This window comes from Pygocentrus nattereri, chromosome 15, assembly GCF_015220715.1.
Source record: "Pygocentrus nattereri isolate fPygNat1 chromosome 15, fPygNat1.pri, whole genome shotgun sequence".
NCBI classification, from domain to species: Eukaryota; Metazoa; Chordata; class Actinopteri; order Characiformes; family Serrasalmidae; genus Pygocentrus; species Pygocentrus nattereri.
In genome coordinates this window covers 22,832,000-22,859,519 of record NC_051225.1, presented here as the reverse complement: position 1 = coordinate 22,859,519, position 27,520 = coordinate 22,832,000, and the positions used below count along the sequence as shown (strand labels likewise).

Below are 27,520 nucleotides of genomic sequence, written 5' to 3'. Positions count from 1 at the left end.
CAAAATCTATAATAAACAGATTGGCACACTGTTAATCAGAGCGAATATACAATATGGATGTGTGGCAAATTATGGTCAGTATAGCTGTATATCTATTTTTTAATTGGTTGCTAGTTAACTCTAGCTAGCTATTTAGTTAACTTTGGGTTTAAGTGAGGTAAAGAAACAAGGTTAGGCTAACACTGACTTTAGCTAACTAGCTGTAAAGCCAACTAGTTTAACCTCACTTCATAGTGAATGTGAGAGTGTGAATGAACACGAGGGATAGAAATAACGTTATTGATAACTCTTTATATTTTTCATTTTTAAGATTCCCCTTCAGTATTTGGAAACAATGACACCAGTTTTTGACATATATTGTTGTTGTCAGTGGGACGAGGCTGAAGTTGCTTTCAATCGCCAGATTCTTATTTGAGCTTTCCCGCTGCGAGGCACCAGAATGTAACTGCTGCAGCATTTAAAGCGGAATGGAAAATGCAAGCAAGAAGCTACTTCACTTCAGCTTTTTGTGAAAAAAGTCACATAACACAGCTTAACTCACCGTCCACTTTATTAGGAACCCCCTTTCGCCTTCAGAACTGCCTTAATTCTTCATGGCATACTTTCAACAAGGTGTTGGAAACATTCCTCAGAGATTTTGGTCCATATTGACGTGATAGCATCATGAAGTTGCTGCAGATTTGTCGGCTGCACATCTATGATGCGAATCTCCCGTTCCACTACATCCCAATGGTGTTCTATTGGATTGAGATCTGGTGATTGTGGAGGCCATTGGAGTACAGTGAACTCATTGTCATGTTCAAGAAACCAGTTTGAGATGTTATGAGCTTTGTGACATGGTGCATTATCCTGCTGGAAGTAGCCATCAGAACATGGGTACACTGTGGTCATAAAGGGATGGACATGGTCAGCAACAATACTCAGGTAGGCTGTGGCTTTTAAACAATGCTTAATTGGTACTAAAGGGGCCAAAGTGTGCCAAGAAAATATCCCCCACACCATTACACCACCACCACCAGCCTGAACCGTTGAAACAATACAAGATGGATCCATGTTTTCATGTTGTTTATGCCAAATTCTGACCCTACCATCTGAATGTTGCAGCTGAAATCGAGACTTGTCAGACCAGGCAACATTTTTCAAGTCTTCTATTGTCCAATAATAGCCTGTGCGAGTTGTAGTCTCAGTTCCCTGTTCTTAGTTGACAGGAGTGGCATCCAGTATGGTTTTCTGCTGCTGTAGCCCTTCTGCATTGCAGTATTCTGCATTCTTTGGTTGTTACAAGTGGTTATTTGAGTTGCTGTTGCCTTTCTATCATCTTGAACCAGTCTGCCCATTCTCCTCTGACCTCTCACATCAACAAGGCATTTTCTCTTTTTTGGACCATTCTCTGTAAACCCTAGAGATGGTTATGCGTGAAAATCCCAGTAGATCAGCAGTTTCTGAAACACTCAGACCTGCCTGTCTGGCACCAACAACCACGCCACATTCAAAGTCACTTACATCACCTTTCTTCCCCATTCTGATGCTCTGTTTGCACTTCGGCAAGTTGTCTTGATCACCTTTACTTGCCTAAATGCACTGAGTTGTGGCCATGTGATTGGCTGAATAGCTATATGTGTTAACAAGCAATTGAACAGGTGTACCTAATAACATGGCCAGTGAGCCTGTTGATGGGGAATTAAGAAGCAGCAGCTCTGTCAAAGGCCAGTCAGATAATAAGAGTTTTACCATTTGATTGATCATTATTTTCTTGAGTTCTTGTAAATCTAAGTTTAATTAAATGGATGTATTACTAAACACAATAAGAGAGGGAGAGAAAGAAGCTGAAGGAGACTGATGGGACTGAAGGAGCAGATCTGACAGAGGGTAGTGATCAAGGAGGAAGCGAGGGACAGTATAAGCTTTTGGTTAAAATTAATACAGAATTTCATATAACTGAGCAAATAATATTTGTCACCAAGACCATGAAATTCTGTCACCTGGCTTATTAAACATGCCAACAGAGCAAAATCACTCTTTCTGATTGAACCAACTGAAATGGAACTGATGTATAATCTGTGTGTTTGAATAATTTATTTAGACCCTTGCAAGGTTATCTAAGAGAGGAGAGAGCATTTAATGCCTTAGCTTGATCTGTGACTGTTGTAATTGAATGAATATAGTGTTTGTTATACTAGCTCTGTGCTACTATGAAGAGACAGATTTACTGTGTGCCATTTTGAGCAAATAAATATTTTTTATATGTACATCACATGGCTAATGTACTTGACATTTTCTGCCTGTTGCTGCTCTAAAAGTGCATTTTGAGGCCACTGAAAAATTCTCTTTCGGGACCATCCCCCATCAATGAACCTCTAGCAACACCACTGTGTAGTTCTTTGTTGTTGTTTGTTTTAATAGTAATGCATTGTACAAATGCATAACTTCAAAGTCATGCACTAGTGTATCACAGTTATAAGCACTACATTAGTATGTCATGCAATTTCATCTATAGTCACTCTTGAAAATAATTACTTCAATCATTTCTTCGTAGCAATGCCAAAGGAAGCACTTCTCAAGGACCTTTCAGTGGATTGATCTTTAAAGCAAATGAGACCACGAGTGTGAAGAATTTTAAAGTTTAGAGAGCCTCCACATGAGGCTCTAGAACAGTTCTTTGAATCCTGGGTCCAAGCCAAGAACCCTTTAAGAACCTTTATTTTTAAAGATGAATTCACCAATTTCAAATTCAAAATTTCTACATAATTCAACAGTTGGGATATAAACAAAGTAATTTAGAGTGGTTTGATGTGAAACCGTGGCCTTTAACTTATCAACTCAGATTTCTTTACAATAGGTGTGACAGGAACCACAGGTGAGGCTAATTATACCCATTTTATTTACTATCCATATTGACTAGTCTCCAGAGTTCTATATGTAATAGTAATAATGATGAAATAGCAAGAAATAAAAAAAAAACATGTTTCTTTGAGTTCTATTTTATATATTAGGCTAAATATTAGGCTAAATCTGAACTGATTACTGCCACAGTGAAATATTCTGGCTTCTGTTTCTCTAGAACAGAGCATTACACATCAAACCAGTCTGAATGCCTTTGAAAAAAATCTGTGGAATTCCTCTGATTACACTTCACTGTTTCACTAACAAACTCTACTCAGCAACTTGACCGTGAACACACAAGCGGTCCAAAAGGTACAAAAGATACCCACACGCAAATAGTCTTAGTACAGCAATGTAAGTGATAGTGTCTCAAATATTGTCCTAAAATGCCATAAATACAAATAAAAAACACATTCTTACCTGTCTGATAGCTTTTGCTGGTGCCTTTTGCTGCTTTGCGATAACGTGAACGAGTGAGGGAGAGTGACTAGAAGGATTCAAAGAAATGTGGAGAGACATAGAGAGAGAGAGAGAGAGAGAGAGAGAGAGAGAGAGAGAGAGATGGACAGACAAAGAGACAGACAGAGAGAAATGGATGAGAGAGATGTAGATCTGAGCACAGTAATCAAGTAATGGAAACGAGAGCTGGTATGTGGGTGTGTGGGTGTCTGCCAGTGAGCGGACGCGGAGTGCAGTGACAGCTTCACCACTGCACACTTTCTCACTCTCTTCCATCCTCCTTCCTTCACCTTCCCCCTCCTCTCTCTCACTCTCTCTGTCTCTCTCTCGCTCTCTCTCCTGCCCAGTCCCCCCTCCCCAAAATAATTCCAAGTAATTTAGCTCCATTCAGCCTGTTCACAGTAGGCACTCAAGGGCTTTGGCTTTAACCTGGGGCTTTGTAAATCTTTAAATGGTGATAAAACCTGCCTTTTTTTACCCATTCCAGACTTCTTCCATAGATTAATTTTACATTTGCTGACCTGCCTGCTTCTGTTCATCAGTCCTACTAACTCAATCATATTCCATTGTTTTTCATTCAGTTGCTCAATAATATCTTGGTGTCTGTGAAGTTTAAGGGCTTAGAGGAAAACTCCAGCATGTTTCAACCTAATCTCTAACTCTGTCTCTATTGAACCATGATTACTACGAAGAACAGTTTCCCTGTATTTAAAAAAGAGCTGGAAACCTGTTCACACAAAACATACTGGCAATAGAGGCTAATCGGCAGGTGCTTTCACGACAATGGCTTTTACTAAATTTTCATACACTCTTAAAAAATGGTTGTTCATAGGTTCTTTAGTAAAGGCAATGGTTGTATATAGAACCATGAACACTCAATAAATCATTTGCATGCCAAATATAATTAAAAACTAGTTGCAGATGGTTCATTAAAAACAATTTTAAAAGTGATTGCGTGGAGCATATAAATGTGTTCATATTGTTGTCACTGTGCATGTTCATATGCATCACTGTGCTGCAAATGTGGCACATAGAGATGTGGCTGTGCTGCTGTGGGAGAGCAGGGGGCATGTGCATGCAAAATGGACATGTGAAGAGGCTCTCAGAAGGCACTGCTGGAAAGAAAACAGACATTTGTTCTTGTTATTCTGGATTTTACTAGTGCAACACTGTTATTTGTGCTATTCTTTTGTGACGCCTATCATAAAGAGAAAGTGCACCGTTAAAAGAGACCTTCCTGTTATCCTCGCTTCTTCAGTAGCACTGGGCAGTGGTTGTCTCTTGCTGCCTGTTAGTAAAAGAGCATTTGCTCCCCTACACAGTGTTTCCCGCTAGTTCTTCTCCGCCTGGACACTACAATACTGTCTGAGCAGCATCATAAAAATGAATTAATGATTAATACATCTGAAGTTCAGACAAGATGTAGAGAGGGAAAGTTTTAATGTTCCAATGGCATTGATCTATTTATATCACTTCTATAGCATTTAGTGCTTTTTGAGCTTCATGTTGGCTTGATACAACATTCCATAAGATGCACAGATGACAAGCGTCTTCACATCTCTTCTTTTTTCTGGCGCCCAGGTGGTGGAACAAACTTCCACTTGGCTATCTTTAAACTCAGAATGAAGACCCAACATTAATCCAGCACTTACTGAAATGTCTTATTATACTTATACTCCTATTTCTGGTCAACTTGGACTTCTACCTATTTTTACCAGTAAAGGATATATTGGATTGGAGTGGATAACAGAACACTAGTCTGGATAAGAGCTAACCTTTCCATACCAGGATTCACTAGTGTTTATCTCAAAACTTTTTTTTTCTACAAACGCAGAAGCATACCCTGTAAAATAATGAAACATAGGCTTAAGCCTACACTATTACATTCTTAATGAGATGGTGGAATGGTAATAAAAGATAAAAATAATGGAAAAAACAACAAGACACCAACATCACGGGTTCTATTTTTATGTGTAATCCATTCAGTATAATACTTTTCATTGTTTCGACATGTCTGCATTACTGTGAAATAACAAGTGAAAAACAGACATATTTTGTACACGATTCTGCTGGCATATATCTTGTTGTAAAAAGCAAAAAATAGAATTAAAGCTTTGAGTGTGTCACTCCATCTGCATAACACTTGATAACTCCACTTCATGTCTGCTATGCATGGCCAGCATAAAAGGCCTCACTGATGCAGAGTAGAAACCCACCCATTGTGGGGTCCCTCCACTAATCTAAATTGGCTTCACTGAGTTGTGCTGTCCTCCTAATGACCCACCCATCTACTCTGTGCCCCACCAGTGAGTTGCAATCCTCAGTTTGAAAAACACATCTGCTGTACCGAAATCTTTCATTATATGAATATGGAATAAACTGGACAAAAGCACAAAACACCATTATGGTTCAAATATCACAACACAGAATATAGAGTAGAATTTAAGAATGTAAGTCTTCAAAACAGGCATAATGTTATAGTACAAAAAGTGTCAATTAAAAGGAAATGTAATTAACAGAAACTAGCAAAATCATGAGGAATGCTGGGAAGCTTTGTTATTCGTTGTCATATGACTCTTTTTGGTTTTGTTAAGCAAAAACAGTGACAGTTATTACTCCTTCACAAATAAATATTTTGGGTTGAATGCAAGCATTACAGACATAATGATACAACATATTTTTTGGGACAACTATTTTCATATTGTGCCTACAAAATAATCAAAAACAGTGCTGGATGTTCATAGATGTAACGCCAGGGAGCAATGATGAGGTGGACCCATGTGATGAGAGAAGCGATATTTATTAGCGGCAAATCCATAATCAGGGTCTAAACGGCCCAGCGTCAGAGAGCCAACACAGATAAGAACAGACATGACTAAAAAAAAAAACAGGCTAAACTCAAAAACAGAGAATAGGAAAAATAAAGGAGGCCCGCAGAACAAACACCAAACAATACCATACAATACATACAATATAACACAAAGACCAAACAAAGACCAGAACAAGATTAACAAGACACAGGTGCTTAACACAGGTGGTTACAATCAGGGGCAGGGTCTGGAAACAAGACAAGCAGGACCGGGAAGAAACAAAACAAGGAAATCACATGGACAAGACCAAAACAAAAAAGCACATGTAGGACTGGGAGGGGCCAATTGTGACACTAGAGTACCACAAGACGTCAAGGCAGTTTAGAGTTTAGGTCCTGGCCTCATAAACTAATTTTCAAAACCAAAGCTTCAGTCACATTAGACCTCTGCAGCCTATCAAATACCTGTGAACAGGATGTGACCAAGGCAGGAGCGGAAAATTGGAAATGAAATGAATCCTCCATTTTGGTAACTCTCTAACTATAAATAGTAAAAACACAAAAGAGAAAATACTGTACTGCTACATGAAGAGAGGCCCATTTGGAGCTCATCACAGCCAATACAACATCACTGTTGGTTGAGGACACAAATTCACACGCCAAAGTTAACACAAGTTTAACTTGATGCAAACTTTTGCATGCAGACGTTATTGGCTCTGGAAGTCAGCAATGCTAAACTGGCCTTTAGAAGATGGAAAGTACTTATCTCTGCAGAGCTGTGGCCCAAAAGGACCCCAGTTTGACATGCCTGCCTGGGGAGATGGATCGGTGCAGAGTGAATGATACATGGAGAAAGTGAGAATAAAGTCAGTGTTTGCCATTTTGAGCAAGGATTCACACGTTATTGACCCTCCTGGGACATGTTTCCATCCAAAACTTTTTTCTGTTCAACTTTGCTTATTGGTATGTAAAATGCCCAGAAAACCTTGAAACGTACCTTTTTTTGGAGAGAGAGAACACATTTAAGCGTAGTGGCATGTTACAGATTTTCCTCTCTTTCCTCTTACAACAAACACAAACAGCATGGCCTAGAAGTTTAGCTGGATGAAGGAAGAGATGAGAGTGCTTTAAAATTATGCTGCCACTTTTAAACACTTAGTGACAGAGGCTTAGAGACATAGACAGAAGTCCAGAAAAGCCTACAGCCTTTCCAAATATAGTGCTCAAACAACTCTATACAGCAGAGAAACTGGATCCCTTCAGTTAAATAATTTGTTGGCGGGAAGTCTGGGAAGCCAAGGGTACACAGTTGGCAACATACATGAAATTAGAGATGGAAATGTCAAATACTTTTTTGGGACAAATCAAAAATTGACAACAGTTTTTTTGTAGGAAATGATGCCATAACTTAAAGCATTTTGCTGTTAAAAGTGAATAATATGGAACCAAACTGCTGGACAGCAAAAATCACAAATATTTAAGAACCATATCTTCATTTTATTGCTTGTAATTTGTGCAGAAATTGGATTAAAAAATGCTGTTGACAATGTTTTCTGCAAGATCAAATCAGATTTCTAGGCACTTGTATTGATATTTCTTCCTGTGAGCTCTAATTCAGTGCAGCTCAATGTCTGTAAAAGTGTATGTGTGTGCGCATGTTTGTCAACGAACATCCTTTCATGCTCCTCATTTTAACCCATATTGCAAAATCTAACTACTTCTCTCCACAGGAGAATGCTTCTCATGAGCTATAATGTCCACCTTTAAGGCCCCCTAGACTGCAGTCCATTCTTCAACAGCCATTATCAAGCAGCACGAGCCACATTAATGCTCTTCAGAGACATATAGCTCTGCATTATTAAAGCTTGCAGGAAAACACCGGCAGGCTCCCTTCTCGCTTGCTATTGAGCTGTCCAGGGGGCGAAAGCTTTAATTATCTTTCAATAGCACTCAAGTATTCTGGGTTGCATTGATATAGATCTATATTTATCATTCACAGAGAATTAACACATTAGTAGTGCTATTTGTACACAGGCATAATGCAGGCAACAGGAACTCTCAAAGGAAAAAAAAAGATGAGATACAGGCTTTTTCCCCTCTGGGACATCAGTATCACTACAAAAATAAAGAAATCCCCACTTTCTGGATACAGTGTCCAGGAGATATATCAATTCTCTCGTATCTGTCCAATTCCGTCTAACTTCTAGAGATAAAACATTTCACAGATGTCCTTCATAATCATAACGCAAAATGGGTGGGTATTAGAGAAATAGAGGTACTGCTGTTCTTCTCTTTTTAAGAGTAAAATAGAACCTGATTTAACTTAATGATGAATAGGGAAATAATGACCATTTGGCCTGTGGTCATTTTCTTCCGTTATGAAGAATTATGACTGGGTACCGTATCTGCACCTGTGGACGCTGTAGGCTGTGCATGTGAGTGTTTGTGTGCATGTAAAAGTGCTAGGTAGGAGAGTGGCGATCATTTATCTCCAGTCTAAAAGTCTTTGGTGATGAATTATCGTCATGGTTTCCACCATACATAATATGGTCTCAACCCTCACAAAGCAGTAATGACCTTGAAGGGAACAATGGCGGTGGGTGGCTCCTTTTTATTTGACATTATCTTTTCATTGCACTTTAGCACCCCCAGGGCAGACAGTAATTTACCTATTTTATGTGGCCATGAATATTAATTAGCAGGCCAGACACTTCTGTCACTCATGCAAGGACATGATCCATAACTTTGCATGGATCAAGGTGGAAAACAGGTTAACCATGACAGTAATGTCAAAGGCTGTGGAGATCAGTGCAGTGTTTAGAATGAAAGTGCCAAACAAGGACTGTGTTCTAAACCAGGGGTGTCACACTCACTCACTAAAATGGCCATGTTAAAAAACCTCTAAACTGTGGGCCAGAAAACGTCTGTGTTTTTTATTTGATTGCTAAATAACATTGCTATAACCTGAGCTGGACATTGTTAATTCAAAATACACCACATCACCAACATCAAAATAAAGTCAGTTGAAATGAACCTTGATATGTTACACAATGAATATTTTAAATATCCATCCATCCATCCATTATCTAAGCCGCTTCTCCGTCAGGGTCGCGGGGAATATTTTAAATATTCTAATAAAATCAATAAACATGTAAATAGGCCACAACATTATGCACATAACAATAGGCTACGTTACATTACGCACATTATGCTGCAGTGCATACTGGGGATTGTAGTGCGGTGCATTGTGAAACAGGCTAATATTAATAGAAAATGAGAATAATTTTTGGGCGGGTGGGGGGGTCAGATAGAATTATAAACTATGAAAACTATGAAATTGTAAACTATGAAAGATTAAACATAATTTTTGTGTATCACCAAACAGCAAAAAACAGGAAGAGATACTGGCCTGAATAGAATAAAGGCCACAAACCACATAAAATAAACTTTAAAAAACTGCACAATGTTGTATATTGTTAGATTCATAGCAATTTGTTCACTTCAATATTACTGTTTTAGACCACTTTATAAAAGGTTTTTCTTGTAAGAAATTGAAAGGAACGCAACTGAGGTCATTTTTTTCCTGTGTGGTTTAGAAATCTTTCATTAACGTACACTTACATTACTATTCTAATGTCGTCCAGCTCTAAAACCACAATTTTCAATAAAAATGGTTGCATATTCGGTGCTTGCTTAAAGTGTTATTAGAAAATCTTACAGTCTCCTCTTCTTAATCAGTGAAGACATGTTTGCTGTCCAGTTTGCTTTAGTTTTTAAGCAGAAGCTACAAGGCTAATGTAGCTGACATGTAATGAACTAGCTCAGGTTAAGTTTTTCGGGGACATACATTTCGATTATATTAGCTTCGCAGCTCCAATTCAAAAGTGAAGAGGCAAACTTCAGACATCAAACATACCTTGGCACTGACTACATTTTGGGGTAAGGGAAAACTCTAATAATTAGAGTTTTCGCTGGACTAGCCCTTTATGCGCTAAATCTCACATTCAACACCGCCACCCAGTGTTTATAAATGAAGCCGTGTTTCGTGTTTGCTTAACTGTTTGTTTGTTTCGAGGTCTTGCTCAAGTCTCGGGTAAAAGCACCCCTATAACTAAGCAAAGCCTTTTAAACCCCCTTTTGACTGAACTGAATACAAAGTGTTTTGTTTTTCCGTGCTTTGGTGGACTGAGCAACTGACTTCTTACCATAAAAGTCCGTGTTGAAGATGTAGGCGGAATTTGTCGACACTCCCCTGGCCGCAGGAAGGGCGTCTTCACTGCGAGTCCAGCGAAGAAAAGTGGAGGCTAACGCTGCTTTCCCCATTTTTGAACCCCTTAATGTAAAATTAGCGTAAAGCTGTTGACTCTCCATACACTTTCTGGATTAGCTGTCTAGTAGGGGATGCTGGGTGTGGCAGACATGACGGGCAGGTAAGGCAAAGCGGACTTACTGCCTTTTACCTGCGTCCGAAATTCACTTCTCTCTCTTTCCTAGCAGGCGAGACATTAGCTAACGCTACTGATGCTAGCAACGCAGCTAACTACATAATACTAAACTACCCATCTTAACGTGCGGTTTTAATTAACGTTAACTAAATACGCTTTTGTTGACATGAGTGTAGCTATGTTCTGACAGAATTTACAACTTTGCCTTCACGTTCAAACGAATAGCTAGGGGTTTGCCATCTATTTTGCCTTTTCCAGGCAGCGTCTCATCTAGTTAGCTAGCTAACGGTAGTTAACCTAGCTGGTCCCCATATCCTTTAACTTTGCCAGATGTGTATAGTTTAGGATAAATAACGGAATTTATTGAAAATATTTCAGTGAATATTTGGGATAAAATTGTTATTAGAAGAATTACTACTGTAACCTAGCTGACTTGAAATGCTGTGTGAATAGCAGTCTTTAAAAAAAAGTAACGTTAGTTTCTTTTTGAGAAAAGACGAATCAAGCGTAACGTTAGCTGACTTAGCTGCTGCTGTTATGGTTGTTCTTGTGCCAAGATTTCCGAAATATTTTCTCCGTCGCGTAGACTTTAGGGCCTTTTTTACATAACTTGTTAGGGCTGGCCAAAAAATGAATTTATTTAGCTAACATTTAGCGAACATTAACGTACCTTAAAAGGTATTTTCATTTTCTAAATTTCATAAATTACATTTCTGTAATTTAGTCAAAGAACGAGCGTAAATGAGTGGAAGAAACTGTGGTACATTTTGTCATATGTTTGGACCAAAACAATTTTGTGAATCAGGCGAAGTATTCGTGATTAGTTTTTGATTAGTAGCTTTTAGAGTAGTTAAACTTCAGAAGTCTGGTTGTGACGAACTCTGAATCTTAAGTTTCTCTAAAGTGGAGCATCAAACCACACTGAGCGACTTTGTGAAATGGTCTTAATCTAAGTGAAATCATCTTAATGATTTAATTGTGCAAATATTTAAAAGATTCAGTGCATTTCCAATTTAATTTCTTTGCTAAGAGCTGAACTAAAACCTGTGCTTTCCATTCTTTATTTTCACACCTCTCACACACTTGTGTAGTTTTAAGGTTCAGTTTACACACACAATCAAACAGATGTTTCAGTCCTTCGACAAGCCATCTCCCATGATTGTGTCAAGTCTCTGTAGTGTGCCAAGAGCACTAACACAAGACAGGGCTTGAAATATACGCTGATCCAGAGACCATGGCTCCTGCCTCAAACGCTTGATTTAGAGACGTTTTTCATGTCTTATCTATGTCCATGTTTTTATTTGAAACAGTACAGGCATGCTCAGGAAGTCATGCGCTGAGTACTTAGTCTGGCTTTAGGATGAGAGGAGTCAGTCCCAACTGTACATTACCATAATAGGAAATGGGTTGTTACCAGGGTCCTTATCCCTGGACTCATCTTGCTGCTTTGCTGCCATGGGAAGAACTAAAGAGTGGGCCAGAAATTGTAATGTTAGACTGACCACTGCTTAGTATGACAGCTCTGATGTCATACAGTAGAAATAACTGGGGAGGGAATCACTGAGTCACTCGAGATGCAGCTGGAATAGACATGTCTTTAACCATTCAGACTGACCTGTTGCATGCTAGACTTACTGGAGGTGTAAGTTGTGACCACACTGTAAATCAGAACCTTGTCCAACGGCTGACAGACTTAAGGGTCCTCTGGATTCAGCCGACATTTTTGATATAAGCTTTAAAGAGATCCTGATTATCTTGAGGTTTAAATGGGTAATCACAGTTCTTTAAAAAGGCCAAACAATAAAATAGTCAGCCCATGCATAGCCTTGATTCCGAAGTCATACAAAATGCAATACAATAAAATCACTACAAAGCCAAAAATTCATGCATGATGTCTGTCAGACTGGATAATGTGGCAAATGCATAATGCAACTATTTCTTTTTAGTGTTGTTTAGTGCTCATTTTCTAGATTGACCCATCAAACCACCCGTTGTTCCACCCAGAAGCCCAGCTCAGCTCCACATCTGACAGCCCATATGTGTGAACGTGTATGCCGACAAATGTGGAAATTTGATGAGGGGGGGGGCGGTGGTGGTATTTGGACATAATTATTTCACTAAATTCTGCATGGTAACGGAGGCTGCCTCTTCAGATATGAACTAAAAGTAAAGCTAACTGGTACAGCATTGGATGCTGATGAGGACTCATCTCGGACAATGCATTTTCTCCTTAGTGGACAATGTTAGTTAGCCTAATTTGCGATGGTGTTGCATACTATTTGCTTTCTCAGTCACATCCTTAACAACACTTAAGGCTTGCGTTTTGCAGTGGCAAAGTGTAAAATACACTAACTTACAAATATGAGCAAAAGCAGTGCGTCATTGAATTGCAAATCTCTATATTTTCTCCATTGCTCTTTGCTTTGAAGTACTCACATGTACTTCAGTTACAAACAAATTCACACCATGGCAGTTGCTGAAAATTACTTTGGTCTACCCAAGATGGCAATAATGGAACTTCCCATTTAAACCTCTATTTGACTACTAACATCAGGCATACAGCTCATAAACAGCTTGGCTTCAGGGTTGAACCATGAATTATTCAATATGTCAAGCTAGGAAAACTTTTGTGTCATGTTAGTGTGGTATCTTGTTTACTTTGATATCTGTCTTTGAAGTCTGACTATAATGGTCAAAAGAAGAATTAAAAGAATCAATAAAGAATCAAAAGAAGAAAAATTACTTTCATATGCAATGCAGTATTAAACCATTACAAATCCCAATTAATGCAATTTTGAAATATACTGTTGCTGTCCAGCTTTGCATCTAATGGTAACTTTATAGGAGAAGGCAAAGAAGTAACTTAACATAAGATTACTTTTAATGTATTCTAATGGAATGCTTTTATATAAGGTTATTTTGGACCATTTCTATTGGTTTGTACATTTCTCAATCAAGTCATGGCTTTAGAGTGCTGTTTAAAGGAAGTAATTATGGGTTTGTGCTGGGTTTCATAATACAGCCTTATTTGGAGGTGATTTACAACTCTGCGGAGTTCCACACGTTTTTTTTTTTGGCAAGACGCGGGCAGTTGTAGTTCACACAACAGAACTTCTAATGTTCACAGAAGTTCTAATGTGCTAAATCATCTTTCCTTTTCCCACCCAGTGCCCAGTGATGGAAGCTGTAGTTGCTATAGGAAATTTGAACATTTCCTACTGCAGGCTTTGTAATGTAACCACTCCTAATAGTTATGCAGCTGTCAGTATTCTTAGTCATGCAATCAAACTGTTCACAAAAGAAAGTATGAGCTATATATTTTTTTCTTTTCTTACTCTTCTCATTGGACTCCAAAGATACCTGTGTGTTATGGATTAGTGAGTCATGAGTCATTATTTTACTTGCACAGACAGTTTTAGAGCTTATCATCTGGGTGTCGGACTGCGAAATGACAATGCTTTAACTATAACTATTTGGCAGACTAGATATTTAAATATAATTATATTTATAATTATATATTTATCAGTTTTGTGTGTTACAGGTAATTTGTCCATGTAATGTAAAAACTTTTCATTTTCAAATTTATTTATATAGTTTAAGTGAGAGAATCCTCATGTGAAATGTAGATCTAAGGTGCAGCTGAATATATATATTAACCATGTGAAGATCCACTGAAGGTTAATACCTAAATACCTAATAGTTTAAAATAAATAAACAAACAAATAAATAAATAAATGGTGCTGCCTGGTTTGTGAAGAATACAAGTGCAAAAATTAATGTGACTGTAGTGCTGGTTGCTGTTGCACATACGTTTACTTGGCAGTTCTCATTATGCTGTGGTACACAAAGAGCGTGGACCCAGAAGATGTAACCTGCCTTTTAACTGGAAATAATGGCTTGTTTTGTCTTTCTTTTATAATGAAAGAATCATCTAAGGTTGGTGTTTTGTATGTTACGCAGTGATGGAGAGAAATTAAGATTTGTTAAATTCTGCATGCAAAATTTGCTGTGGTTTTAGCCAGAATGTAAACTTTTTGTAGACACCCTGAGCTCAGGGAAACTTTGAGCCAATCAAAAGTGATTGTTTGTGCCCTTCTATTTCTATTTCTATTTGCTGAAATGTCTTCAGTCTACTCCTTTTTCAACCCAACGCTCTGTAATCTGACTGAAGCCTATTAATGCAGTGCCAGTATGATCTGGAATGTGCTCTCCATTTTATTTAGAGTACTAATAAACTCTTACAGACATGCATCTAATATAAGTGTTTCTTAATTTGGGCATCTTTGATTTTGTTTAGATTGTTTGATTCTTTAAATAAAGTTGGCTGAATATATATTTATCCAGTAAGGAACAGAAAAAAATAGTACAGTAGTGAATGACAAATATTTTTCAACTTTATATCATTCTCTTCTCCCCCCACAGCAATATGGCCAATGCCCTGGCAAATGCCGCATGTGAACGTTGCAAAAGCGGCTTTGCCCCGGCAGAGAAGATCGTCAATAGTAATGGCGAGTTATATCATGAGCAGTGCTTCGTGTGTGCCCAGTGCTTCCAGCAGTTTCCTGAAGGACTCTTCTATGAGGTAAAGCATGGCTGTCAGTCAAAATCCAAACATAATGATACCTCAATGTATGAACGAATGTATCACAATGTAGTGGTACCAGATAAAAAAAAGTGTATATAATGTGTATGTGTATAATAATGTGTATATCATCATTGATGATATACACATTATGTTCCAAAAAGCATATTGGTTTAGCCTGATAACGATAAATATTGTCATACCTCCCATCCCTAAGCTATCAGTTATTAATATATGTGCCGTATTAAATCAGTACAGATGGTCTGAGCGCAGTGTGGGAAAAATATAGCAGCATGATAGGTTGTTGTTCATAGGCTCTGTAGTTGGCAGACCAACAATATATTCAGAAATATGTCCTAATTTTTTGTGATACATGTTCTGTGTTTGAAAATACACTGTAATTTAACACAATAACATATTGTCGTAATGCCCACCTCTGTCTGAAACAGTATGGAAAGCTCTGCTGTTATGACATATGTCCTTGGGCATAAAACTATGCTAAAACATTGGTTTTTGTTTCTCTGTCTCTCTGTAGTTTGAAGGGAGGAAGTACTGTGAGCATGACTTCCAAATGTTGTTTGCCCCCTGCTGTCACCAGTGTGGTAAGATTATATATTACCAAGCACACCCACTGCTCAGGGCTGTGAAATATTCTCAAACTCCATACAGATTTGTTTCCCATAAACAATCAACTGTCTGAATTCAGATCTGGGACTGTAGAAATAATTCCGTGCCAACATTATTACTTGTACAGGTTTATTGAGTTTAAATGCTTTATTATCTGTTTGAACTGTAAAAGTAATCATGTTGGCTCTTAACCCTATTGATGATGGGTTTTCACTGGTCTTTTGCTTCATTGAGTCTTTTGAAAGATAGATGCTTTCTAAAATACCCATCATCAGTAAATCAATATACCTTACTAAAAACAATTCTTCTGACTGACCAAAAAACTGAGTATTGACATTATTGACACAGCTTACTGTAAATCCTCCACAGGAGAGTTCATAATTGGCCGTGTGATAAAAGCCATGAATAACAGCTGGCACCCTGACTGCTTCTGCTGTGACATTTGTCAGGCTGTGCTGGCTGATGTTGGATTTGTCAAAAATGCTGGCCGGTAAGTGTTTCCCAGAGTTTCCAGCCTGTGTACAGTGTCTACTCTGTCTGATGCAATTGTAGCAAATCACTGTATTTTTTAAATGGTTGCATCTATAAGTAGTTGCAACTCTAATAATGATGAATGAAATTGAATTTGGGGAGCCAGAGTCTTCATTCTGATATTGAGACTTGGTGTGTTGGCTTTTTTCAGTCACCTGTGTCGTCCATGTCATAATCGGGAGAAGGCTCGTGGTCTGGGGAAGTACATTTGTCAGAAATGCCATGCTATCATTGAAGAGCAGCCTCTCATCTTCAAGAATGACCCATACCATCCAGATCACTTCAACTGCAGCAACTGCGGGTCAGTGGGCACTGCATAAAATACTGTATATTCAAGATTCAAGAGTTTTATTGTCATATGCACAGCAGAACAGGCAGTTACACTGTACAATGAAATTCTTACTTTGCTGTTCTTCCATTCACCAAATATAATCTTAAGGGAATAAAAAAAGAAAATAAGAATTACTCTAAAAACAGTAGCAAAAAGTAAAAGTAAGAATGTACAGTATGTGTAAAGTTTAAATAAAATTAAAGTTACATGTGTGTATATGCAGATATGTAGAGCAGCTGTTTATAAAGTGCATCAAGTATATATAAGATGGATATGGCAATAATGCGTGTGCATGACAGTAAGTTAGTCTTTTAATTGCCGATTGGGCAGTCTACCGCAAAATATTTCTCCAGCTTAGACTGAAAAATGGAAACATGAAAAAGGTTCAAATTAAATTAAATGTTAAATGTTGGTTTAGTTTAATGCATAAATGTAAACCAACACTGTAATATTACAACTGTAATATTTCAGTTATAACTGAAAGTAGCATTATTGAGCACGGAGAAAAAAAGCTGCTGAGAGTCACCCTGCAAAGCCTGAAACAGTCATTTAATAATAAAATCTTTATTTAAAGAGCACAGTGTTAAAGAGCGTAGTGGTGATGCCTCTCCATGTTTTCTGTATTTTACAGAAGGTATTTGCAGAAGGCCAGTATCTACAGATCAAAGATCATGTGTTAGAACATTAGACATTCTGTGAGGTGCACAAGGGAGCTCGTATAGGACCTTTAGGAGCAAAATTTTAAAACGTATCTTGAAATGCAGGTAGCCAGCGCAGTCTTTTGAAATGGGAGTGATGGTTTTGTTAGAATCATTCTGTTGGAGTTGTAGACAATGCATTGTTGTCTTAGGAAGCCCAGTAAAAAGCATTACAGTAATCAACTCTGGTTGAAACGAATGCATAAACAAGTTTCTCTGCATTGCTCTGAGATAGAAATAGCAATATTTCGCAAACGATAAAAAAAGCTACTATTGTGGCCCAGAGCTCAGAGTCTAGATTACAACCAAGATTCGTACTTCTCATACGCCTCCATCTTAATCTATAAGCAAAGTGTACTGAATCGAATTGGGAAAACTCTTTGCATATAAGCACAGACACGGCCTCCGATTTGAATCATTACCCTCTGAGCTTGTGTTGGTCTTTTAGTTAGCCTGATGCAAACATGTGTTATTGTGAGCTGAGCTGTTGTCATATTAACTAAGCTAATGGGAACCAGCACCTCTTTTCTAGTTAGCAGCACTTTAACATTTGAGATGAGTGTTCATATTCCATTGTTTACACAATTCCATTTACACAGAAATGGTTTTCCTAGTCAGATTTGTATATTGAGTTTTTTATGTCATCACCAAAATAATATAACCAGCTTTTCATTAAACAGTATTTTATGATGCATTCGATAATTTCCTAAAGAGTCATAATGATACTGAATCATTGTGAGGTCAGAGAGGTCATGCCTTTGTGTTGATCGTTGTAGACGGAAGTGTTCAAAATAGTGTTTTTTTTGTTTGTTTGTTTGTTTGTTTCCAACCCCCCCAAAGTAAGGAGTTGACTGCTGATGCTCGAGAGCTTAAAGGAGAGCTTTACTGCCTTCCATGCCATGATAAAATGGGTGTGCCCATCTGTGGAGCCTGCAGAAGGCCTATCGAAGGCCGCGTGGTGAACGCCATGGGCAAGCAGTGGCATGTTGAGGTGTGTTGAGAACACACATTCAGCACAATGTATTTTTGTCTTTAAACACCCATAAAGCTCATATAGTTTAGATTTCATGTCATGTTTAGCACATACTGAAATTGATACCAGTCCTCTTGAATGAATACCATAAAAAGCTTTTTATCTCTTCAGTGCTTCACCAGATCTCCATTTTGAAAGAAGTCACTTTGGGAGCAGTTTGAACTGTGCCTAAGCACTGTGTACATATATTTTAATTAGCCAATGTCTTTTCTGTGTGATATATAACATTTTATTCAGAAACATGGCTATAATTAATCTTTCACATGTCCTGATTTCATGTTGCTGTAAGTTGAGATTGCTTAAAAACTGTTGTGTGTGTGTGTGTGTGTGTGTGTGTGCGCGTGCAGCATTTTGTGTGTGCTAAATGTGAGAAACCTTTCTTGGGTCATCGCCATTATGAGAGGAAAGGTTTGGCATACTGCGAGACTCACTACAACCAGGTAAAACAGTGCTCTTCCCTGCATAGTCTGAATATGCTCTCGACTGAGTAGACTAAGATGCCTGTTTGTGCTGGAATTTTGTATTATATAGTCTGGTAAAGACATGAATGTTTTGTACATTAAATATATGTTGCATCCCCTGCACGTTCTGGCTTGTGATAGTAATAATGCTGATTGTACACTGTCTAAATGAACGAATACATGTCTAAATGTCTAAATTCATCTATTCTGACAGCTTTTTGGTGATGTCTGCTACCACTGCAACCGTGTGATTGAAGGCGATGGTAATTATCATCTACACTGCTCTGTCTAATGACAGTATACATAAAATTGCCATGGAGAATTGCCATATATTAGTTGTGACACTGTCATATCCCACCTAGTAAAAACATTGTAATATTCAGCGTTTTTTTTTCTTAATGAATGCAAAATCATACACAGAAGTACTAAATTAACTGTTATATATGGAAAATGTAGTGTTAAGGATAGGAATTGTAACCAGAGTCAGTCCAGGTGACTCCATGTTCTTTCGTGTTTTTCCTACTCTGACACACTTGATCTAGCACATGATGAGCTTGCTAATTAAATGATGAGTTTAATCAGATGTACTAAGTAGGAAAAGCAGAAAAGTGTACTTTTATAATGTAAATCCCCAAGACTGGGAATAAGAACACCTGATCTCAGGGATTAAGCTGTCCACAGTGTTGTGTCATTACTTCAGAGGTTGGGCATGTCACAATTATTACAGTATTTGAGATGACGAGTCATTTAATCACAATTATTTTAGCTGACTGCAGTCATTTTCCACAGTCATTAGATTTCACAGTAATTTTAAGCTGCAACAAGCAAGATGTGAAGTGGGTGTGTTTTGTTGAAAATAAATAAAAATGAAAGCAGAAAATGTACTGTGCAGACTTAGATCTAATGTTTTTTGTTTTGTTTTTTTTTTGCTATTATTTTCACTCAGAAATATAGGCTTTGTTTGACAGATGATTCTGTGTAACTGAGGCATTTATGTTAGAGAGAGTGCATGCACCCAGCAATGTGATGTATCCATATACCAGTTTTGGCTACTAAGTAAACACTGTTAGGAAGCAAAATGGCCAGGATCTTCCCACTTTACTAAATGCATACAATGAACATAAAAAGACAGTTAAATTGTTAATTACAATTACTTGTATGATAGTTAATTATCAGCTGAAATTTCATCATGTCAGCCATGGCTGAAATTGATAAAGAAGGATTGGTGTGTGGCCTTCTTGCCAGCTGGACAAAAGTAGAGAACTTTACTAAGTCAATCACAAGTACAGTGTTTGAAAGACTTTCTGGAAAGTCATTTTTGATGTGTCCATTCACTGTTCCTTATTCACTGTTGGTTGTTGTGTTTGCATGACCGTATGAACAGCTACCTGGGGTGATAATTACATGCAATTTCAGAAAATAGTTAGGAGTTGTGCTTATGAGAAAATCAAGGTTCTGGTGTTACATCATAGATAATCAAGTGCTGTGTTGACTGAGAGAATTACATGTTTGATGATAGTTAATATATTTGTCTTTTGTTGCAGTTGTGTCTGCTCTGAACAAGGCCTGGTGTGTCAACTGCTTCTCCTGTTCCACCTGCAACACCAAGCTCACACTGAAGTAAGTGTTGTATCTCTCTACCTTGCTTTCTCTCCCTCTGCTTCTGTTGCTCCCTCTGCTTCTTGTCCAAGTACAGCTATGCTTACACTCAGTGCTTTTTCACTTCAACCCTCTGTGTCTCTTCTAATTCGGTACTCTTGGCAGATGTTTGTCTGTTGCTAATGTCTTTGTCTTTGTCTTTTCCCACTCCATTATTTTCTCTACCTCTGCTTACCAACACATCATGTCTCATGTCTGTTCTTTCTCTTCATCTAAAAATCTTTCTTGCGACTTCCTGCCTTTCTCTCTTCTCTCGTCATTCCCCTCCCTTGCTGGGCTGCAACGGTGGCCTCATAGGGACAAATTTGTGGAGGTTGACCTGAAGCCGGTTTGTAAGCACTGCTATGACCGTCTGCCTGAGGAGCTGAAACGGCGGCTTGCTAAACGAGAACGTGATGCTCGTGAACGGAAGAAGAAGACTGCTGCTGTCTGTCTGTAACTCTTTTGTCTCCTTGACTCTTTTTGTCCATGCTCATTCTCCTTTGCTTTTGTTTGGGTCAGTCTTCATTTTGCACCCTTCCCCTCACTTTTAACTATTTTGGGAATGCTTCATTGGTTTTATGCAATATCAGCTTATGTTTTTACATTTTCACAAATAATAGCTGATTGTTCTTAACTTCTGATTTTATGTTTCTCCATTACTGCTCAGTTGATGTTTCTGAGATGGAGCAATATACTCAAACTCAAATATAAGTTTTCCAGACCCCCATTATGCCTGAAATTGGAAGTTATTATTGATCATCAGGCGTTGGCCTGAACTAGAGAGGACCAATTTAGTTGTTTTTCTTGTTTTATATCTCTTAGGGTTTATGATTTTATCTACCAAAAACATTTGGCATTTTTACAACAATTTTCCAACCGTTTGCTAATGCAGATTATTTTTAGTTATGAACCAGGCCCATCCCTGACATTGGCATTGCTGTTTAGTCTAACACCAGAATTTAATCCTTTTATGGGACACCATCTATTTTAAATGAATTGGCCCATAATTGAACTATTTGGGTATCAGAAAATGTGTCAAGGGATCAGACACATCTTTAGATTATGTAAAAGTAGTTTGCAATTGTATAGGTCTAAACAAACATGTTAAACTGAACCAATTTATTGACTTTTTGCAGAAACAAGTTTGTGGAGTTCGACATGAAGCCTGTTTGTAAGAAGTGCTACGAGAAATTTCCTTTGGAGCTGAAGAAGAGACTGAAGAAGCTGGCTGAAACCGTCAGCCGCAAGTAAATGTCCGCAACGACAGGGCTCATTGGAGACTTGTACTGAAATTTGTGGTGCTTAATAGTCTATGCATTTCCATGATGGGAGCCAAACTCCAGCCTTAATTCTCTCCAACGTTACTACTCAGTTGGTTATTATTATTATTTTTTGCTTTAAATTGCTTAGTGTCCTCTGTCAGATTGGAGAGAGCCCAATATGACCATGAAAAGATGAAGAAAAAAAATCCACTTCTTGATCAACTTTGCAGATTGATGCAGGACCTTTGAATTCTTGTGCTTTTTCACTTTATTCAGTATGTATTCAGTATATGCAAAATGAAAAACTATAGCTAGAGGCTTCACAGTAATCAGTATGTGACATGTACTGTCATATGTACTTTCCATACCATAAGGTCAGGGTTGTTTGAATTGCCTTTCTAAGGCAATACAGTGTTACTGTAGTTTAATGTACTTTTTGTTTAAATCATATTTCAGAATGGTGCATTAAATATGTGCACAATGTTTTGTGGGAGGAACAGGTCACGTGTTAAAGGAAAAAAAGGCATGTGGGGACATCTTACGCAGACATATATCTACTGCTAATGTAAACTCCTGCTATTATACCACTCTCTTATTACCCATCACTGTGCTAATATGATCATGCCTTATTCACTAATATAAGATGATTTTTTTATTAAACTATATTAGACTGTAATAGTTAAACTGTTCAAAATGCCTAAGAATGTTGATTGTCTTACAGCAGTGGTTTCGTCTTCAGTGCTGGGGACCCATTACACTGCATGGTTTCAGCAATTACCAGCCCCAAAATACCTTATTTTACGACGGTGGTTCTCTGCCTTCTTTGTTAACCAAAGTTTAAGTACTCAAGATATGATTAATCCTCATGCACATGCAAATGGTTGCATGGCACTTGTACTCAACACCCAGTCCTGTGACACAATTAGGAGTTTGTTGGCTTTGAATTCTCTATCCATCATTATTTATATAAGCTTGCTGCAGCCCTCATTTCCAGTGCAGTCGAGTGTCTCGGCAAGAAAGCATCCAAATCAAAGCAGGTTAAGACGCTTATTTGTATTACAATACCCAGTGACAAATAAAACAATAAGACAAAAAAAAAATGAAACAGGCCTTGAAATAAAATGCAAGAACATAAAAGTTAATGGAACAAGTAAGCAATGAGGAAGAAAATAAAACAAGTGAAAACAAACTAAGATGATGAACTAAGACTATTACAAACAAAAATAGCATATTTTTCAAAGAAGGAGTATGTAATATTGGAGTAATAATTGTTTTATATTCCTGTTATCCATGTTTCAACCACTGGAAATATGTGAATCTTGATGAGATTAGATGGATCTGGAGCTCATCAGCCAAGTATCAATGTCTTCATGAGCTGCATCAGGTGTGGTGGAGCAGTGAATACCTGAAACCTGTGCAGAACAAGTGGTCCAGTGGGACTGGAGTTAAAAACCATTGCCTTATGGCACGGCTCTAATCACCTTGTTTAACTCCATGCTGAACATTATTATTGTTAATCAGTCAAAGAGCTTTGCTTTAAAATATATACATATGTGTTAGTTATACTTTTTTTTTTTTAATCATAATTGAATGTTTTTATTGCCAAATGTAACACTGCTGTTGAGGTATAATAATGCAAGAGTATTAGCTTCTTTTAAAAAGTGTTTATGTGCAGCAGAAAATCATATTTTTCTTTTCAACATTACTCACACTTACAATGCTTTCTGTAGTTATGTGTCTATTTTATATAAATTACTTGTTTTTAGATTTGCTTCACTGGCTGCATTTCAGCTATCAGAACTGGGGACCAAGAGCTGTCAGACAGTGTGTCTGCTGATCTATGTACTTGCAGTGGTGTTTGTTTTTTATGAAGGTTTTAAGTTTTTAAACCTATCTTCACTTTCAGAAAAAAATATATAAATATGTAATTGGACAGGGAGCATTTGTATTATTGGAGTATCTACATTTTATTTTTTTTCCACATATGTATAACCTTCTACATCTGAATGTTATATTTCTGTGTAATGCTAAACTGTAGTTGTAGTCTTAATTTTTGCATTAAGTAAATGTTTGTATCAGGTATCGGCACTGGAAAAATATTGAATATTGGATACAGTTCCCATATGAGTGCGTCCCTACAATTGATTCCCAGTTCTGACAAAACTTGGCAAAGAAAAACATTAAACCACTGCAATTCAGATTAGTTTTCCTCTGTTCACCTCTAGTGTCAACATCATTAGATGTGGTCATGTAGTGGGATCAAATGAATGCTTGTGTTTTGCATGTTGTTGATGGTGAATGCTGAAGTTCTTGCTTGTTGTATCCAATTTGACCACATCAACGCAATGCTGTCCAGTGCTTCAAATAATATGCAAATAAAATAAGTATCATCTCATTCATTATGGTAGTGTTTTGGTGCTGGTGGAAATTCCAAACCTCACCACCTGATGGCGATAGTGCTCCATGTTGAAATCACTGTGCCGGCACTTTATTGTGCAGATGTGTGAAGTGGTAAGACAAAGGCCCTGAGTGTATCTTGTTCTCTCTTCTGCTTTTTCTCATCAGTTTTATGCTCTGCCTCAGTCTGGGCTGTCTGACCTCTTTTGGGGATTCTTTTGGGGAAAAAAAAAAAGCACCTTCTCATTATGAATGAAGTGATGATCGCTCCTTTGTCCTGGACCTCTCAGGCTTCGACTTCAAGGGCTGAGCACAGCAAAAGATATGGGGGTAAAGGAAGTAAAAGACGTCTAGATGCTTTCTTCCATTTTTCTTTTGTCACAATGGCAGTAATTTGTATTCACAAGGCCTAATTTCTACTCTGTTAAGAGCCGCGTTAATTCCCCATTCTCTTCGAGACCATCCTTCTCAGAGGGATCTAAAATGAAGGGAAAGAAGAAAAAAAAAAAACATGGAACAATGAGACATTCAGTTCTGGAAGCCTCACACTAGTGAAAGAGAATCAGGACCAGAAACTTTAGATCTTTATTCTCTTGTGATTTATAGAGAAGCTGAAGCCTGCTTAATGCAAATAAAACCATCAGCAATTAAACTAAACCAAATTTTAAATTTGTCTACATATGATATTTGTGTAGGCTCATGTACTTAAACAGTCATAATTCATCTCTATTTGCCCATTTTCCAAACTTCATTCCTTCAAATTTAAAAGCTGTTTTGAGTCGCTTTTCCTATATGAATGGCATTGTTCTGATTGGTTGCCCTATTGCACTTCATTGGAAAAGCAGTTTGGGGATCCACACTATATCTTAAAAGTAAACGGGCAGGACTAAATTGCTGTAGGCTAAATAAGCAGATACATGAATGTATCACAAAAAACATCTGAAAAACAATTTAAAATGGGATTTTTTTCTGCAGCTCAGTTTACATATCATACAAAAACCAAATCACACACACATTTTCCAAGCTGCTTATTCTGGGTTGCAGGGGAGCTGGAGCCTATTTCAGCAGTCATTGGTTAGAAGGCAATAAGCATCCTGGACAGGTCGCCAGTCCAAAATTATTTGTTCGAATCAGGACTACCAATTCGGACTGACAGGGCTGGAAATCACTCCTAATGACACTATTGGGATGCTGGCCCTTCCTAAGAGCCTGTTGTGGTTGTGTTTCAGTGTGTCCAGCACGCTGTCCTGTCTCCGGCCCTTTTAAAGATATGCTTTAATAAGGCATAATGGATGAGACATGGATGACAAGGATGAGTGCAGGTTTATGCTTATCTAGGACTTGGCGGCTGTGCTAAATAATTCATGCTGTGTAAGAATAGCCACCCTTGCCTGACTTTGTTGTTTAAAGGTAAAGACAAATTGATTGACTGTGTTAGACATTTGGTACTCTGAACATGTGGGATCTATTGTGTGTGTATGTGTGTGTGTAAGGAAGGAGGTCTGGAGAGGCGGAGGTTCAGGACAGTAGGGACTAATAGTGAGCGACTGAAAATCTATCACGGTGATGGTATGCATGGAGAACGTCGATATGTGTCACAAACAGAAAATCCTGAGGGTGGATAAAAGAAAAGCGACAAGTGCGGAGGAGCTGCTGGCACGCAGCTGTGCATGTGTAGCACAGGTGCTAATGTGCTTATCAGGTTCCTGGCTGTCCAAACACAGCTCAGTTCATTTTTCAGATGAATCTTATCAACCAGTGAGGGAAAATTGCAGTAGTCCAGGCGTTCTGTATAATCATGCTCTTTCTATTGATCTATGAGTAATGTCAAAATGTGCTTTGCTATTAAAAGCATGTGAACATATGCATGCAGGAATTTGCCCTCTACATGGATCATTCTGGTTCAAAGTCAGACTTCAGATGCCATTTCAGACTTAAATGACTTGGACTTTAGACCTTTTGCTGTTTGCTTCAAATGACCCTATACAATATGTTCTTATTTTATTAAAACAAACGATTGAACATTTGAAACATAGTACTGACGAGATTAAGATGAACCTTTCAAACAAAGAAGCTGCTGGTGTTCTCAGAGCAATGTGGAACACAGCTGACTCTGATTCAGTTTTTTTCGATCTTGAAATGCAACCAAAATGCAACCAACTTCCTTCTACGAATGAACGTTGGAAGTGTGGAAAAATGTCCCTGCACATTTCCCTGCAGAAGTCTGCAAAAAGAATGGTAGCAAATAGAATGGAAGCTGTAATGAAAGCTCAAAGTCAGGCCAAAGAGATTAACGTTTATCTAAAGTTCTGAGGTAACACTTTATTTGAAGGCTACCTACATAAGGACTTCACGACGCATTCATAAGCACTGAATAATGTGTTTATGAAGCACTACTTGAGCATTTATTTAGTGCTTATGTCGGTTCTCGCAACCTGACATAAGATCCATCCATCCATTTTCTAAGCCGCTTCTCCGTCAGGGTCGCGGGGGGATGCTGGAGCCTATCCCAGCAGTCTTCGGGCACAAGGCAGGATACACCCTGGACAGGTCGCCAGTCCATCGCAGGGCAGACAGACACAGACAGTCACTCACACACTCACACCTAGGGGCAATTTAGCATGTCCAATTGGCCTGACTGCATGTCTTTGGACTGTGGGAGGAAACCGGAGAACCCGGAGGAAACCCACGCAGACACGGGGAGAACATGCAAACTCCACACAGAGAGGACCATGGCCGCCCGGCCGAGGAATCGAACACAGGCTCTCCTCGCTGAGAGGCGACAGCGCTACCCACCACGCCACCCTGACATAAGATGTTTTATGAAATAAATGACATTGTACTGACATAATAAGAATAAACGTTGAACATATTTACAGCACATTTAAAACACTATACATAACTATATCAGCATTCTGAAGACAACATTGTACTCATATCAAATATGCCTGGAAACCACCCCCTCTTCGCTCCATGGCATGAATAAGGTGATTGATGCAATTATGTATAGGGTTTAAATATGTTTAGTGCTGTAAATATGTTTTATTATATCAATGTTTATTCTTATTATGTCAGTACAATGTCATTTATGTCATAAAACATCTTATATCAGGTTGCAAGAACCGACATAAGCACTTAATAAATGTTCAAGTAGTGCTTCATAAACACATTATTCAGTGATTATGAATGCGTCATAAAGCCCTTATGTAGGTAGCCTTCAAATAAAGTGTTCGGAATTCAGTTCATGAAGGCATTGCTAATTAGCTGATGAGCTGAGTTTGGTGTGTTTAATGAAGCAGTGAGCTGAAGTCTGCAGTGTTTTGGCCTGCAAGGACTGGAGCCTGACACATGTGCTCTAAGC

At 38.2% G+C, this 27,520-nt stretch overlaps 2 protein-coding genes across 6 annotated transcripts in view; one reads left to right on the top strand and one right to left on the bottom strand.

Annotated features, from left to right (window-relative positions):
- thsd7bb (thrombospondin, type I, domain containing 7Bb) overlaps window positions 1-3,574 on the bottom strand; it is a 139,812-nt gene extending 136,238 nt beyond the window's left edge. For all 3 annotated transcript variants that reach the window (XM_037545142.1, XM_037545140.1, XM_037545141.1), the window contains exon 1: window positions 3,304-3,574. The gene's annotated coding sequence lies outside the window, so the exon portion shown is untranslated. The remainder of the gene's footprint in view (window positions 1-3,303) is intronic.
- A 6,658-nt stretch (window positions 3,575-10,232) lies between these two features.
- lims1 (LIM and senescent cell antigen-like domains 1) lies at window positions 10,233-24,157 on the top strand. 3 transcript variants are annotated; one of them, XM_037545509.1, is made up of 11 exons: window positions 10,234-10,581; window positions 15,019-15,178; window positions 15,714-15,780; window positions 16,175-16,295; window positions 16,488-16,637; window positions 18,206-18,356; window positions 18,746-18,838; window positions 19,074-19,122; window positions 20,404-20,479; window positions 20,816-20,949; window positions 21,637-21,775. In XM_037545509.1, coding segments are annotated over exons 1-11 (1,032 nt in total). In that variant the 5' UTR covers window positions 10,234-10,552; the 3' UTR covers window positions 21,639-21,775. The 3 variants fall into 3 exon arrangements, with proteins under 3 accessions (XP_017574079.1, XP_037401406.1, XP_017574081.1); XM_017718590.2 differs by lacking the exon at window positions 21,637-21,775 and having other exon boundaries at window positions 10,233-10,581; window positions 20,816-20,957; XM_017718592.2 differs by lacking the exon at window positions 20,816-20,949 and having other exon boundaries at window positions 10,241-10,581; window positions 21,637-24,157.
- Window positions 24,158-27,520: the final 3,363 nt, after the last annotated feature.